Here is a 16,944-nt window from a genome sequence, read left to right on the forward strand (position 1 = left end):
TGATTTCAGACACACTGACAGGAAAGTGGGGGGAAAGACGCTGCCGCTCACTTTATGAAACTGGCTTCTTTCGTTCCTACTGTCAGGAAACGCATCACGCACAGCGTCTTGTGAGACGACCGCTGAACAATACTGTGGATCCATCCCTCTTAAGACCTCACGTATATGTATGAAACACCCAGAGATCTTTCAGTGCTTGCGACGGCAGAAGAATGTGTGGCAGACTGCGGCAAGACGGTAGATGAGAGACTTGATGCACCCACAGACTGTTCTGATTGTTCTCAATTAATTATTTATAATCACTGCCACAGCAAAGGAAACTGCAGTCTTGATAAAATTTAGGCATAAAAAGAATTGCCCAGGAATACAAATGATGTAGATAATTTAAAAACTTGATATGATTTGGGCTTAAGCTGGGAATGCTACATGAGTCTCCCTACCGACAGGAATGCTGAAATGATTACACCTAAGAATGGCCTTACTGATTTCCCCTGCATTTTACACATTACATTTAATTTCAGAACGGTGTTTTATGCATTAAACAAAAAAGTTTGAGGTCAAAAAAGGGGAGACAAATGCACATACTGGTGGAATCAGAATCCACTATCTCACTTATGGGAATGAAAAATGGTGCAGCCACTTTGGTGAAAGCTCTCAAAAGGTTAAAAATAGTTATAATATGACCCAACAATTCCACTCCTGGGGATATAGCCAAGAGAAATGAAAACACAGGTACACACAAAAACATGTATGGGAAGGTTACTATGCCTATGTTCAAATCCATGTTGCTCAAGGGTCCACTGTATTCACACAATTTGTTATAATGAAAAAGTTAAATCTCTTAAAGAGTTCATTACATATAACAAATCCTACTTGGCTTGTTGGAAATGGGATGTTTGGAATTAACAGATATTCTAATTAGAGTTCACATCAACTGATAACTGGATAAATAAATGTGAAATGCCTATTCAACAAAGATTATTATGCCATAAAAAGGAATGAAGGAATTTCAGGTGGTTTACTGACTAAAGCTCTGTGCTCCCAACGCAGGGGGCCTGGGTTCGATCCCTGGTTGGGGAACTAGATCCTGTACACTGCAACTAAGAGCCGGCGCAGTTAATAATTTTTTTTTAAAGGAATGAAATTCTGATATATGTTACAACACAGATGAACCCTGAAAGCATGTTCAGTGGAAGAAGCAGGGCAGAAACAGGAAGGAGAGAATGGGTGGTGACACTAGGTTTCTTTTTGGGGTGATAAAAATGTTCTAAACTTAGATTTGGGGGAGGGGTACACAACCTGTGAAAGTACAAACAAACCAGTCAATTCTAACCTTTAAATGGGTGAATTCGGTGGTGTGTCAAATGTATCTCAATATTTTTTTTTTTAAAAGCTTTGGATCCCAAAATATCTTCACCGAGGGAATACCGGTATAGACACTGAAATGGTAAATACTATTAGGTCCAGGGTGTCAAGCTCTAGCCATCCTAAGTGATGTTAGGAAATGGGGTCAGTTTGTGCTCGGCTCTCGCTGCTTTTGGAACTGAGGCACCGTCATGGGCATATGTACTAAGTAGTTTATCTGACTTGAAAAACAAAGTCAGATTTTTTTTTTTTAATGTAAGAAAATAAGTCTAGTTTGGCCAACTGTTTTTGCAATGAAAACTGGCTTTGCCAATTAGGTTTCATGGTAGTCATGTCTCATTTTTTGAAAGAGCTAACTGGCAGCCATAAAGTTCTGACAAAACTATTATTTAAAAGCATATCACAGAATAAAAACATATGTCAAAAGTATACTAGAAAAGATGTACTGAAGCTAATAGTATTTTGATTTCCCCAACTCCTGGATAAAGGAATCATTCGAATGAAAAGAGTAACAACGATATCTAAGAGCCATTAGAAAAGTTGGGTAAAGCATATTTTTAAAGGTTCATTTCCCAGAAAAAGTAAAGTGAATAAATAATGATCTGACTTATTTTGCCAGTCAGATGGTTCCAAATTCTTCCCTTTTCACAAAATTTGGAGGACTTAATTGAGATATCAGCTGAGAGATCATTACAAATAATTTTTGATGACAGATCATTATATAATTCTGGCATATATATCAGGAGGAATTCAAATAACTGAGCATTAATGCTAGAATAAAATGCTTTGCATTCCTATCTAAATGCTTATATGAGTAACATTTCTCAATGCTATAAAATATACCTCTAAAAGTAAGAAATATGAACTGACTTGATTGATCCACAGACAAATGTACTGAGGAAAAAGTCGTAGCTCATTAAGTTACACATTCCCCATCAAAATTTATCCATAAGAATTATTTTCAAAAATGTATTTAAGCTGTTCTGATCAGTCACATACTACTAATGTTATATATATAATTCATTTGTTCAGTTAGGAAGAAAATTTTACTATAGGAAATTTTAAAAAACTAATTTATATATATGTTTTTCTTTCAGGTAAATAAATATGACAGAGTAAGCAATAAGACTTCATGCATAAAAATACATTACCTTAGGGTAAAATTCTATGGGGAAATTGAAAGAGAAACAGTATTCTTTGTTACATTAACTGCATAAATGTCTCTCTTATTTTTCTTTCTCGGTTCATATTATAAGGCCCCGAAGAAAAGGGATAAAGCCAATCAATTTTATTTCCATCCTCATATTTCCCAAAGACGAAGAATGTTATCACAGACTGGCAGTAGGAGAAAAGAGTAGGGACTGGGGCTTCAAACCTAGGGGCACCTGTCTTCACCAGGGCCATAACACCACAGCAGTGGGGAAATTTAATCCAAACAAGGGGTCTATGGACAGAAAAGAAGATCCAAAAATAAAAAAGTAACAAAGTGTTGGTTAAAATCTTTTACTTCCAACTCAGGGATTTAAATTCTCCCAAATATAGAAGCACCAAATATATTAAAGGAGTCAACAGACCACCCAAATTTTCATATTTTACCCACATTTACCAAAATTCTTCCATACGTTTCATTTATTCATTCTTACCAAGTGCCAAGTATACAGAGGGCACCACATGCTAGACTCAGGGAATATACAATCCATGACTTTTCCAAGAAGATCTCCCCCACACATCCTTGGGATAACATATTAGAGGTGTCCGCCTCTGAGCCTGTATGTGCAATGCTTACTCAAAAAACACAGATTCGAGACTTCCAAAAAGCTATTCAAAAGGTAAACTGAATTTGCATCACTTCTCTTAATTATGGATATTTGGCAATTAATATTAATGATTTAAAAGAATAGTAGATTGTATCTGATATCTATTGCTGGAAAAATGCTAAAAAACACTATTTTTTAAAAAGGATTTTATAAACCAGTGGAAGACTTGCAGAAACAAATTTCCAGCATGTGAGTTCTTCACTAGAACCTAAACTTATAAGACGTCTTAAATATAAAATGTTGTAATATAAATCAGTTATGGAAGAAATGATCTTTTTCTCCCCCAAATTTTATAAACACTCCTCTGCAAGTGAAATTAAAATACTGCATTCCAGTTTTTGTGATTACCTGCACAAAATTCTGAAGACTCTAAAATTCTTGGGCTTATGAATGCCAGTTTAATCTGCAAAAGGTCTCTGAAGCTATCTTAATCTCAAACCCCTTCACACTAGGGCTTCCCTCGTGGCTCAGACGGTGAAGAATCTGCCTGCTATGCAGGAGACCTAGGTTCAATCCTTGGGTCGGGAAGATCCCCTGGAGAAGGGAATGCTACCCACTCCAGTAGTCTTACCTGGAGAATTTCAAGGACAGAGGAGCCTGGCCAGCTAAAGTCCATGGAATCTCAAGGAGTTGGACATGACTGAGTGACTAATACCACCTTCACATCTGTCCCCACATATGGCACGTAAAGAGTTCTTCTCATAATCCACCAAAATGCTGCTGTTGTCTTTACTGATCATATTATTTATAGAGCCAGGTTATTTTCTTTATTTCCAAGTGAGCCAAGCTTTAAAAATTCACCCTAATACATTAGCAGCCACTATTCCCTCAGATATTCCTCAATCTCAAAGCACCCACTAATAAATCAGAAGGAAAAAATATTTTAACCTTGGTAGACAACAGCTGTTTAAGTAAATGTTTGCTGAGTAAATGGAACCTGTCAGAGAATGTATTTGTCTTTACAAAGTCATACAGAGGTACAAAACAACTCAGTGCAACCTATACTGGGGATATTTTCTTATAGAAGTTTTTGTCATTGAATGCTGCTGCTACTGCTGCTAAGTCGCTTCAGTCGTGTCCGACTCTGTGTGACCCCATAGACGGCAGCCCACTAGGCTCCCCCGTCCCTGGGATTCTCCAGGCAAGAACACTGGAGTAGGTTGCTGTTTCCTTCTCCAATGCATGAAAGTGAAAAGTGAAAGTGAAGTCGCTCAGTTGTGTCTGACTCTTAGCGACCCCACGGACTGCAGCGCACCAGGCTCCTCCATCCACGGGATTTTCCAGGCAAGAGTACTGGAGTGGGGTGCCACTGCCACAGTCAAATGGTGGCAAGCAGAAGCACTTTGCTGTTGAGATGAAAACAAAGTAAAAAAAAAGCCGCTACGTATACTTTCTGGACCGTTTTCGATATCCTGAATATAGCTGGGACTTCAGAGGAAAATGACAAAGCAGTATCGTCTGTCCCGTTCATTATATACACTCTACGACAGCAGTCCTCACCCAACATTTCTGGCACCAGGGACTGGTCTCCTGGAAGACGATTTTTCCACAGGAGCTGGGGGGCGCGGATGGTTTCAGGATTCAAGTGCATTACATTTACTATGCTGCCGCTTGTCTGAAGGGTGGAGCCCAGAAGGTAAAGGAAGCGATGGGGAGTGGCTGTAAATACAGATGAAGCTTTGCTCGCTTGCCCACGGTTCACCTCTTGCTGTGCAGCCTGTTAGTCCCTAACAGGCCACAGTCCAGTAGCGGCAGTCTATGGTCCCGGGTTGGGGTCCCCTGTTCTAGAATACACAGGAGCCAAAACTGGATAAATAAAAGCTAATTTATTACTGAGACCATCCTATGGTTTAACAGGTATGGCATGCACTTTATCCCTACTTCCAAAATTGGTACTGGGATAAGAGTTTTAATTTCAGTGATTGAATAAAAGCCCCAGGGTCTTGGTTCCCAAATTCTGCTGCACATTGGAATCACCTGGGAATTTAAAAAAATTTTAAAAATACAACAACAATACATATTGGCCCCCAGCTCCTCAAATCCTGATGTAATTGGCATTGGAGATGGAAATACACCCTGGAGATGGAAACGGCTGCCCACTCCAGTATTCTTGCCTGGGGAGTCCCGCAGAGGAACTTGGCAGGCTATAATCCATAGGGTCGCAAAGCGCTGGAGTGACTTAGCACGCATACACCCTGGGCACTGGGGTGATCCTACTGTGCAGCAATCGGGGAACCACGGCCCCAGGTTTTAAAATGAATAACTTTTGACAACTTACACCTGAGGCCTGAGAATCTTCAGCTGAGTGAGTATGTCCTTCTGCACCCGGGGGTTGGCCGTGGCAGTGAGAGCCATCACTGGGACAGAAGGGAACTTCTGGCGAAGAATATTCATTCTTTTGTAATCTGGACGAAAATCATGTCCCCACTAGTAGGGAAAAAAACAAACCAGTACTGCTTTTCATACTACTCGGATCTTCTTTATATAAAGCATACATTTAATACATATATTAAGAACCACATTCTTCTTCAGTGAAATAGAATAATTCAATCAATATTTTTTCTCTCAGCACTCAAGATCTAGATACTGTTGGCGGTATGTATTTACTGGTATGTCAAGACGTAGAGAACGGTACTTACCTGACTCACACAGTGCGCTTCATCAATGACGAAACGTGCCAAGAGCCCCCTCTCGTACAGATTCTCCAGAGTAGAGATCAGCCTGTTACTCGCACAGACCTAGATGGGAAGTATGTTAGTCAGACATTTAAAACCATTTAAACACGTCACCGTAAGGATCTGGTTGTCTTTAAGTTCCACTGTGACTTAAGCTGCATTAAAACCACATAAAATTGGTTCTGATTTCAATCTACGAACTAAATTAGAAGAAGTAATAGAAAATAGCAGATGAGACACTCTAGAATGTTCACCCACATTTAGCAAACAGTTATGTATTAGGTCAGTGCTTCTGAAACAGTTTTCCTGCCTCAGTGTGTCTGGGAGCCACCACACGTTTATCCTGGTGACAGGGTTACAGACATGTGTTACACGTGTGCATGCTGTTTGGGGGAATAATATGCAAACATATGTACAATATATACACACACATGTGCACGCTCAGTTGAGTCCAACTCTGCGACCCCATGGACTGTAGCCCACCAGGCTCCTCTGTCCATGGGATCTTCCAGGCAAGAATACTGGAGTGGGTTGCCATTTCCTCATTCAGGAGATCTTTGGGACCCAGGGATCAAACCTGCGTCTCCTGTCTTCTGCACTGGCAGGTGGACTCTTTATCACTGTGCTACCCGGGAGGCCTGGTAGCACATGGTATATACACGTGCTTGTACACTCAAGCCTGTATGTATGTATATTTCATAGCTCAGTCCATAACTGGGTCTAGAAACAATGACATCCCAGGAGCAGTGACCATATCTGGCACCCATGTCTTGACAGACATGTTGGAAGGACACAGGAGCCAGAGTGATGGAGCTTTTCCACCGGCCAAACCTAGAACAATTACAACATCGAAACATACAACGGTGACTGATATAACCCACTCACTAACTTAAGAATTCATGATTTCATACTGATATAAGTAAATATGTGGGTAAAATGGAAAGCTTGTCCTCACAGGAGAATACCAATTACATTAGAAGAATCATCACTTGGCACCCACTACAATAACAACTGGTAGGGACGATAAAACTCAAGTCAAAGTCTCATCAGACACAGGATATTTACACAGTTTCAGAATATTCCACAATAAGAGATTTACAATTACAAAAAAGATTACATTTATTCTTGTAATGAAAAATTAACAACAAAAAATGTAATTTTACAGTGGAGAAATCTGGCAGACAGCATATTAACCAAATGATCGAAGTTAACAATACCAATAATAGAATGAATTGACATCAAATGCCTCCTGATAGGCTGCACTGAGAACACATCACCACTTCTGCGATATTCCCCCCCAAATGAACAATGCAAATCTAATCAAGAGGAAACAAAATCAAATTGTGTGACAGTCCACAAAACAACTGGTTTTCACTCAACCAAGATCCTTTCAAGATCACTCAACCAAGATCTTTTCAAGATCATGAAAGACAGAAATTGTTTAAAGAGACATGAAGAAAATGGATAATCTAGGAAGTTCTTTTGCTATAAAGGATATTATTGGGATAACTAATGAAATTAGAATAAAGTTTCATAAAGTAGCAGTATTGTAGCAATTAATATTTTCCAATTTTGTTAACTGTACTGAGAATTCCTTGTTTATAGGACATGCAATGAAGTATTTAGGGTTGAAAGGATATCATGTCTGCAACTTACTCTGAAATATTTAAGGGAAAAACAGAGAAAGAATGATAGAGCAGTTACAATGAAATGTTACCATGTGGGTTTCTCAATGAAAGTTATAGAGGACTTCTTAAACTAAACGCATCAGAAATTACGTCAAAAATTTTAAAATGTATGTATTTTAGTGGGCTTTAATGAGGTAACAGAAAAAAATATACTGGTCCCTGCTCCCAGTTCCTGGAATAGGGTTCCTGAAACCCTTGTAAATTCTTAAGTGGTTAGAGCACTGGGGCCCCCCTGGTGGCTCAGTGGTAAAGAATCCGTCTACAGTTCAGGAGACAGGGGTTCGATTCCGGTCAGGAAGATACCCTGGAGGAGGGAACAGCAGCCCACTCCAGCACTCTTGCCTGGGAAATGCTATGGACAGAGGAGCCTGGCGGGCTACAGTGCATGGGGTCATAAGGAGTTGGACACGACTTAGCGACTAAACAACAAGAGCACTGGGAGCCCCTTTGGTCCTATTGAGGCAACTCTGGTTGGGCTCCTGGGTGGGAACTGGTCACTAGAAAGACTACGCCAGGTCTAAAAGCCTGGGAGTCCTACTCCCATCCTCCAGAGAAGGGAGTCAGTGTAGAAATGGAGACTATAATTGATCATACCTATGTGAGGAAGCCTCCATAAAATTCCAAAAGTACAGGGTTCAGAGAAGTTCTAGGTTGGCAGACACATCCACGTGCTTGGGGGCTGACACACCCCTCCACAGGGACAGAAGCTCCTGTGCTTAGGACCTGCCTCACATACCTCTTCATCTAGCTGTTTATCTGAAGGCCCTGAGTTCTCTGAGCTGCTCTTGTAAGTCACTGAATTCAAGCAGGAGGAGGTCGCAGGAACCTCAGATTTGCAGCTAAGGCAGACGGAAGTTGTGGGTAACCTGTGGCTTGGCGCCTGGAGCAGGGTGGTGATCTCGAGGGACTGAGCCCTTAACCTGTGGGGTCTGACACTGTCTCTGGGTAGGTAGTGTCAGAATTGAGGTAAACTGTAGGACCCCTAGCTGGTGTCCCAGAGGACCACTTGATGGAAGCAAAGACCTCTGTACCTTTGATGACTAGTGTGTAATATCCTATGTGAGAAGTAAAGCAGAGAAACATGGGAGGGAAAGACTCAGTATTTCCTCACTTGGTAAGGAGAACGGGTTGTTTTTCTAAAATAGTTGTAATATCATATTTTAAAATAATGATAGAAATACAAACCTTCTCTGGAGTAACATACAGAAGTTTTATAATTGGGTCTTTTTTTGATAACTGGAGGTAAATACTTGTAGCTTCTGAGTCCGTCTTATCACCTGTCAGATATGTAGCTGGGATCTAAGCATAAAAGTAGTAAACAATTTAAATTTTACACATTAATCTGACTCAAGCTTACATTTATCTTTAGGTTTTATAAATATTTTATAAGTCACATATCAAACCTGTCAAAGGAGAAGAGAATCTCAACATAATAATCAGTACTTATTTTTTTAAAACCCTTGTTAACCGTAAGTCAAATAGTCTTCCCGCTGTTTATTTCCTTTTCTTTTCCCCTGTTTCTTTACTTTCTTAGCTATTCAGATTTGTAAGGAAGATAAATGTGAATTCATCATCTAAGAGATTCTAGTTCTAATGTACGGCCATATTATTTTTTCATGTAAATGCGTCTTTCGGGTTTTAATGCACAACGACACTGAAAGGACCACAACCTCATGAACGGCTGAACAATGGCTACCATCTCTGTACTGAGACATCTTTGGGAAGAAAAATCGAAGTAGTGGTCTTGTTGAGGGGTGATGGTTCATAACCCCGAGAAGAGTTCTGTTTGATCGCAGTATGTAAGGTTTAATAGACTGCATTCATAAACTTTTCTTAACCTCAGCCAGGAGGAAAAAGGACATACGTGTGTGGGCATGCACATGTGTGTGCATTTTAAGATATTAAGGGAGTGAGAACTAAGCTGACCTGACAGTAGTATAAAAAGAAATTCTTCCATATTAGAAAAAACAAATTTACATCAGCAATACAGGTTAAAGGTTCATACTAAAATGTGTTCTTCCAGAGTAAAACCAGATTGAACTCTAGAAAGTCATCTGTACCAGAATTTCCAAAGACTTGTACTTAAATGTAACAACCTAAAAAACTGCTGTGCTTTAGTCTGATAGTTCATTAACTATTTAATAAAAAAGGTTACCCAGAGTACTAAAATATAACTATTTTTAAGTTATGCTATTCTTAGTGTTTTTATTATAATTGGTAGTGTTTTAACTTACATCCAAGGAAGTCAGCTTTTGGACTTGATCTACTATAAGTGATCTCAAGGGAGAGATGACAATAGTGACCCCAGGAGAAACACAAGCAGGGAGCTGGTAACACAGGCTTTTACCACCTCCTAAAGGAAATGACAAAAAAAAAAAAAAAAAAAAAAATCCGTCAAGTTCTATGTTGAGAGCATGAAAGCAAAATGTACAATGCAAATGACATATAAAATTTTAAGTAATTAACTAATAAGACACCAAGTGATATTCTCCACAGTGCCAAAATACACCATATTTGAATGAGCCAAAGTACGTGGGCAACTTAAATGCATAAAAATTATCTTTAGGACAATCTTATATAGGTATACATGATAGCAAAAGCAAGAATCAGGGCAGGAAACTTAAATGCATCAGAAATACTTTAAAAGTCTACTTGAGAAGGATACCCTGAAAAATGCCCCCTCGAAACCCTAGAGGGTCTTGGAAAGCCTTGAATGAAACTGCTGGATGAGGAGGGTGAGAATTCCACCACTAAACTGCCAGTGCCTCAGATTGCTGGGCAAGGAGAATGCCAGGGCCCTCCCTCTCCAGCTTTAGTTTTGCAGTGCCAAACTGGAGTCAAAACAGAAGACACACACTGAACGGCAAGTTAATAAAGTATGGAAAGCTGCTGACTAAACAAACCAACACCATCTAAAATGTAAGATCAGTTTGAGAAAATTCAGATGCCCAGTCAACGCTATTTAATGACGATGGCGACAACTGATTGCTGGAGGTCACAACAAAGGCAAGTAGAGGCAGAGGGAAGACTAGACGTAAGTAATGAAACCCCGACGTCCCACATTGCGACTTGCTTTCTTTTCTTTAATTGAAGCATAGGTGATTTACAATGTTCCCCTGCTTCTTATCCTAATGGCTGATTTAATATTCTTACTTGGATGACTGTAAATCACTCAATAGCTGTTATACACTTTAACAACACAATGAAAAGTCTTGAATCTCTTCAAAACTGAAAACAAGAAAGAACTATGTTCCAGGCTTTTCACTTAATCCTCATGACACTCTGTGAAGTGGTTGCTTTGGTATTATTCCCACTGCACAAACGAGGAGCCTGGGTTTGGGGGAGCCTTGCTCACGGCCACGCCGTTAATAAGCGGCAGAGCTGTGCTTTGAGCCCAGGGCATCACTCCAGAGCCAATGATTTCAACCACCAGGCCACACGAGGTTGTGCCAAATAAACTGCCAGAAGTGGTTGTGGTCTCTGACAGTAATTTTTTTGTTCCTGTTCCAGGCTAATTTAGACTAGAAAAAAAGAAAAATTCCCAAAGGAAAATCCTCGATCAGTTCCACACAATGAGCTTTGAGGTGAGGATCTTAAAGGGCAATAAATATTATCATGTCAACAACCAGAACAGAGGATATGAAGTAATATACTTTCCCAACTGTGGCATGGGAGGGTTAGAGGCCCCTAAATGATAGAAATATGGTGTAGGTGTTCTTTTTATTTCTATTAAAGGGCTTTCATTTAACATCTGCCAATGGATTCCTGCCAATTCATATCTAAAAATACATACCAGTGGGCATTAAAATAAAACAGTCTTCACCAAGCAGTGCAGCATTGATCGCCTCTAGCTGATTAGTTCTAAAATTATGCAGGCCAAATTTCTTATGAAAAATCTTCATCATTTCTTTTGTATGAGGAAAATTAAGACTCTGGAAACGCTCATGTTTCGGATTTCTGGATGCTAAATTCTGCTCCATCTTGTCTAAGAAAATAATCAATGTTAAGAGAAATCAGGGCATTATTGTAACCAGTAAGCTTTAGCATTCTAACCCGTTGCCCTGCAGAATCGCTGGTGTACGATCTGCTACAGCACACCCTTCTTTACCTGTTGATCAGGGTTTCCTTGCTGCCCAGTGTCAAGGCCACCAGAGACTTCCTAAGGGACAAGTTCAAATCTTTCCTTGATTTTTTTTTTTACAGCACCTACCCCTCCTATATATTCTCTCCTCCTTCTCTTTTGAACTTCAAGACAATCATGGGGGGACTTCCCTGGTGTTCCAGTGGCTAAGACCCTGTGCTCCCAATGCAGGGGCTCGGGGTTCTATACCTGGTCAGGGAACTAGATCCCACATGCCTCAACTAAGAGTTTGCATGTGGTACTAAGACCCGGAACAGTCAAATACACACATACATATTTTTAAAAAAAGAAGACAGTCCTGGGTTTTCTACTCACTTAACTTCCTTTTCCTGGCTCCATTTCCTCCACCTGTCCCTGAAATTTGGGAGTCTCTGACACTTGGGACTGGGCTCAGTAGACATTCTTTTTGGAATTTTCCTAGTCCTTTGACCTTAAACATCGCTGATGTGCACAGAATGCCCAGATCTCTTTCTCAAGACTAGACTGACGCCCTCCTAAGTCCCAGGGCTGCACGCACCTCCAACTGTCTGCAAGATACTTCCGCCTGAATGACTTCCCAACACTTGAAGCTCAGCAAGCCCTAAAATAGCCCTCCTCAGCTCTGCTCCAAATCTGCCTCTGCCTCCTGACTTCTCTTTCTGTTCACGGTGTCACAGCTTTCTCAGCCACCGGGTCTGAAAGCTCAGAGTCATCCTAGCTCCCTATGAATCTCCCTCTATCATGTCACTCGCCTCTGCCCCCTCTTCTGCCCCCTCACTGTTGCAACTCTGGGTGGGTGCCCACAGAGGACGAAAAGTGCTCACTCCAGCTCTGGCAGTTCCTCTCACCCCAGCCCTCAACCGTCTCAAAGATAACTGCGAACACCAAGCATGACACACTTAAACATGACAGAAATAAATCCATTAATGGTTATTTTAAAGGTCAACAGCATAGCTGTAAGAACAACCTCTGTGGGATTAAGTCATCAATGGCAAAAATAGGGAGGAATGCACTTTACAAAACCATACACATATAAACTTAAAAAAACCCACCTTTTGATAACTTTATAAGGTTAATGTAAGGTTTCAAAATTAATTTTGGCTTTTCTCTGCAGCCTTTACAATGGCTAATTTCACTATTCCAAAATGTTCTCCCACTAAACTGTGAGCTCCAAGCAGATAGGAACTCTTTGTTATCCATCTATCACTAGGACCTGAGCATAGCACATGGTGGCCACTCAGGAAATATTTGCTGAGTCGATTAAAATGATCCTAGACCAAAAAAATAATTTGACTGACTTAAGAAATTTCTGGCTTCTTAGGTTGCCGTAAATTTTAGTATTTTGACATAAAACCTGTTCCACTGCTTTATAAACATCATTTCTTATCAATCCAGGATTCTAAAAATACACACAATGACATTTTTAACACATAAATTTAGCTTTGCTTTTTATCCATCCCCCAAATTGTTAAAAACTTGGCCCTCATGAGCTTTATTGTTTTAGGGACTAAAAAATGTTAAAGGCAAAGCACATTTGTAATGACTTTAAGAGCTTTACTACAATAGGTTATAATTACACATTTTATAAAACTACAGCTGGTACCCAGACAAAAGAGCAACTTGCTTCTGAAATTGTGATTTGTAATTCATATTATCAGCAGAAATCTGCATAGAAACAATGTCATTCTCAGGCAATGATGATTTGCTATGGTTTCTCTTGTACAATTCCTATTTTGGACAGTTTTGTTGTCAGAGAAAATATAAGCATTCCATTTATTGTAAACTTACCAGGGTAATTCGGAATTGATTCTGAGAAGTTTTTATTCTGAGTGGTAGACGCCCCTGGAAGGCAGTCTGTCTTGGCGGAAGAGGGTCTTTCTGACACTGATTTAACTGGTCGACCTTCCTTAATGGGTGGGTAGGCAGCTGTGGAAGATTTGCTGGCTGCTAAATTTTGCATCAGATTTTCCCAGTCATCATCATCATCGTCAAAGTCATCTATGTCAAAATTGTCAATCTCGCAAGCAGCCTGGAGCTCTCTTTCCAAGTCATTTACGGAGGTGGTATATTTATTCTGATCTTTCACAGCCGTGCTTGTGAGAACATTTCTTGGGAAATTAGGGCTTTCATTTCTTTTCTCTGCCCTCGGTGTTTCAGCCCAGTTGCTACTTACAAAGGACTTCTGTAAATGGGAACTGAATAGCGGTCTTTCAAAGGGACTCTTCGTGGTGGCTGAGACTCCCGTCTTTCCTAGGAGAGGAGTCAGTAAACGTTCCCGGGTGGACATGGAATTTGAGGGGAGGTGTGGAAGAGTGAATTCCTTCACAGCATTCCCTGCAGGACAGGAATCACCCTTCGGAAATGCGTAAGGTAAGGAAGCAGAGGCCGAGTCCCCCAGAGGGCTCTCTAGAGGATCAGGCCTACATCCCCACATGGAGCTAAGAACACTGGCATCAATGGGATCAAAAGCCGCTTCAGCTAGGAGTTTCCTTCTGAAGAGAGAACACAGGATGCCAAGTTAACGACGAGTAGTTGGCAATGCTGTGGGCTTTCCTGGTAGCTCAGTGATAAAGAATCCGCCTGCCAATGCAAGAGATACAAGTGCAATCCCTGGGTGGGGAAGATCCCCTGGAGGAGGAAGTGGTAACTTCCTCCAGTATTCTTGCCTGGAGAATCCCATGGACAGAGGAGCCTGGTGGGCTACAGTCCATGGGGTTGCAAAGATTCAAACATTACTTAGCAACTAAACAACAGGCTGGCAATGGTAGGGTACACACAAGTTTATATTTAGTTTTCATGCCAAACTGGCAAAATATTTCCAACCTTAAAAATCTGAATATAAATGCTAAAGGAACAGTTTGAAAAGTAAATTAATTTAAGACATAATGCAGAGCACAGGGAACTCTACTCAATACTCTGTAAAACATGTGTGTGCTCAGTTGCTCAGGCATGTCTGACTTTCTGAGAACCCATGGACTGTAGTCCAGTAGGCTCCTCTGTCCATGGCATTTTCCAGGCAAGAATACTGGAGTGGGTTGCCATTTCTTCCTGCAGGGGATCTTCCCGACCCAGGGATTGAACCCGTGTCTCTTACATCTCCTGCACTGGCAAGCAGGTTCTTTACCACTAGGGCCACCTGGGAAGCCCTGTAATAACATGTTTGGGAAAAGAATCTGAAAAAGAATAGATATATGTATATGTAAAACTAAGTCATTTTTTTGGTATACCGGAAACTAATATAACATTGTAAATCAACTATATTCCAAACATAGAATTAAAAGAAAAAAAATGACAGTGATAAGTATGCTACACAATTTGTGGGGCAGAATGCCTGGCAATCTTGCCCTGTATGTTTGACACTTACAATGTCGGTGGAAACGCAATCAGATCAGAATGAGAGAAGTCAAGATACCTTATGTCCCGCTGCTGGAGCAGCTCGTCCCCACAATCCAAAGCTCTCAGCTCATCATCAGGAACAGCATCAACTAATTTACAGATTCGGTCCATCACATGGATAAGCTGCTGCTGCAAACTTGTCTGTCTAGCTGTAAAGTAATTATGCTATGAATATTTTTCACCGACAACAGAAAAAGACTTAAAATCTTGAAAGCCTTGCATCTAACACCTGAAGTAGCTTAAAAACAGGATTCTGAACAATAATATTCTCCCGTTATCTGCCTCTGAAATCAGACTGGCTCTAATCTGTATCATGAGAGCTCAAAATTGTTATCGTTTCATTTCCTGCTAATTCTTATTATAAGGTAACCAAGGTTGCAGTAAGATAGAAAAGTTTTATGATTTTTTTTTTTAACTATTTTTTTCAGATGTAAATCTCACCATGCCCACACAGAGTACGTCATACAGTTTGGACAGGTAAGAACGCCACGTGTTGCTCTCGTCTGCCTGCCAGCCAGAGCTTCCTAACAGCATGGCACTTACACTTTCCTTTTGGAGACCACTCCCACCCTCCACCCCCACCCCTAACTCCTCAGGGGGCATGTGACATGAGACAGTTCAGTGAGAATTAGATCTGAGAGTTTTTTGACTGACTGGAAAAGAGGACCTCTCTCTTCAACAAGCTGGACTGGCTGCAGGTGGCCAACTCTGCCACCCTGAGGGAAAATACAAGCTTGAAAATAAGGCCAACGGAAGGGAAAGCAGAAAGCAGAGATGGAGGGAAACGGAAGACTGAGATGGGGAGATGTGAGAGGCAGGTGTGAGAGAGAGAAATTCCTGCTAACACCCATACGGACATGTGAATCCAGCCAGCCCGCTCCACACTTTGACATTTCAGCTGTATAACCAAGAAATAGATGTCAGAGGAGGGGTGGCTTTAGATGAAGCAAAGGAAAAAAAAATGGGTTAGGGGAGCAATGGGTAGCAAGAAGCATGCCTACCATCCCCTGGGGCCTAAGGTGTTCAGGTGAAATAAACAGTTTAGGCAGCCACAGAGGCAACAGTATTCTCAGAGACAATCGGAGAAGCGGAGGCGGTTGCTGGGAAATTACTGAGCGAGGGAGCCAGCTGAAGGGTCTAAGGAGAGGAAGCGAGGACAGATGAGCACGGGGTGTGGACACGACCCCAATGAGGGGACCCGCATGTCCATGTGGAAACGCCTTGCGAGTGAGGACTTTCACTAGCGACGGACGTAAACAGGGTCCTGAAGGATGAAGTGGTACAAGTGCACTCACTGGGCTCCTGTTCGACATCTGTCTTCTCTGGAAGGAGAACGGGCATTGGATTGGAAAGAGGAGGATAAACAGCAGTCCAAAGGAAATGAAACCAAGACAGGCTCAGAGATACAGTTATTGGAAAGGAGCTCAAGTCTCTTTGTCTAGACAGATTACACCTCAGAGTACAAAGGAAACCTGCAAAAGAAAGTCTCACTAATACATGAGGCGTCTAGTTAATAGGAGAGTTGAAGGGAGAGTGAAGACAGTCAAACATTGTTCTAATTTTCAAAAAAATTCTAAAGGGATGCCAAAAGCTACAGGCTGGTGTTCTTAAAGTTAGTTCAAGGCAAAATTCTAGAACATGTTATCAAATGGCTGCTTTGTGAGCTCTAAGAAAAAGAGGAAACAATCACAGAGTTCGCAAGAGTTCATAAAAATACAACAGCCATCTCAACGTGGTTCTGTTTTTGAAAGGATCAGTAGACTGGCAGATAACAAAAGCCCCCATTTACTGAAGGCCTGCAGTGCAAGGGGCACTTTACCTTGAATCCTGACAACAACCAGGCAAGGCAGATACTATTCTCATTTAACAGAAGGAACAAAAAC

The 16,944-nt window shown here is 41.0% G+C and overlaps 1 protein-coding gene across 2 annotated transcripts in view; it reads right to left on the reverse strand.

The window, feature by feature from the left end:
• Nucleotides 1-16,944, reverse strand: part of BLM (BLM RecQ like helicase) — a 90,148-nt gene that overhangs the window by 37,835 nt on the left and 35,369 nt on the right. For both annotated transcript variants that reach the window (XR_011250520.1, XM_069560345.1), the window contains exons 6-12: nucleotides 15,078-15,210; nucleotides 13,454-14,157; nucleotides 11,339-11,530; nucleotides 9,780-9,898; nucleotides 8,731-8,844; nucleotides 5,822-5,920; nucleotides 5,461-5,609 (exon numbers count right to left, since the gene is read on the reverse strand). Coding sequence is in view for 1 of the 2 variants with exons in the window: in XM_069560345.1 (XP_069416446.1) it covers nucleotides 5,461-5,609; nucleotides 5,822-5,920; nucleotides 8,731-8,844; nucleotides 9,780-9,898; nucleotides 11,339-11,530; nucleotides 13,454-14,157; nucleotides 15,078-15,210 (1,510 nt within the window). In the remaining variant the exon portion in view is untranslated. The remainder of the gene's footprint in view (nucleotides 1-5,460; nucleotides 5,610-5,821; nucleotides 5,921-8,730; nucleotides 8,845-9,779; nucleotides 9,899-11,338; nucleotides 11,531-13,453; nucleotides 14,158-15,077; nucleotides 15,211-16,944) is intronic.

Source organism: Ovis canadensis, chromosome 18 (genome assembly GCF_042477335.2).
Source record: "Ovis canadensis isolate MfBH-ARS-UI-01 breed Bighorn chromosome 18, ARS-UI_OviCan_v2, whole genome shotgun sequence".
Lineage (NCBI taxonomy): Eukaryota > Metazoa > Chordata > Mammalia > Artiodactyla > Bovidae > Ovis > Ovis canadensis.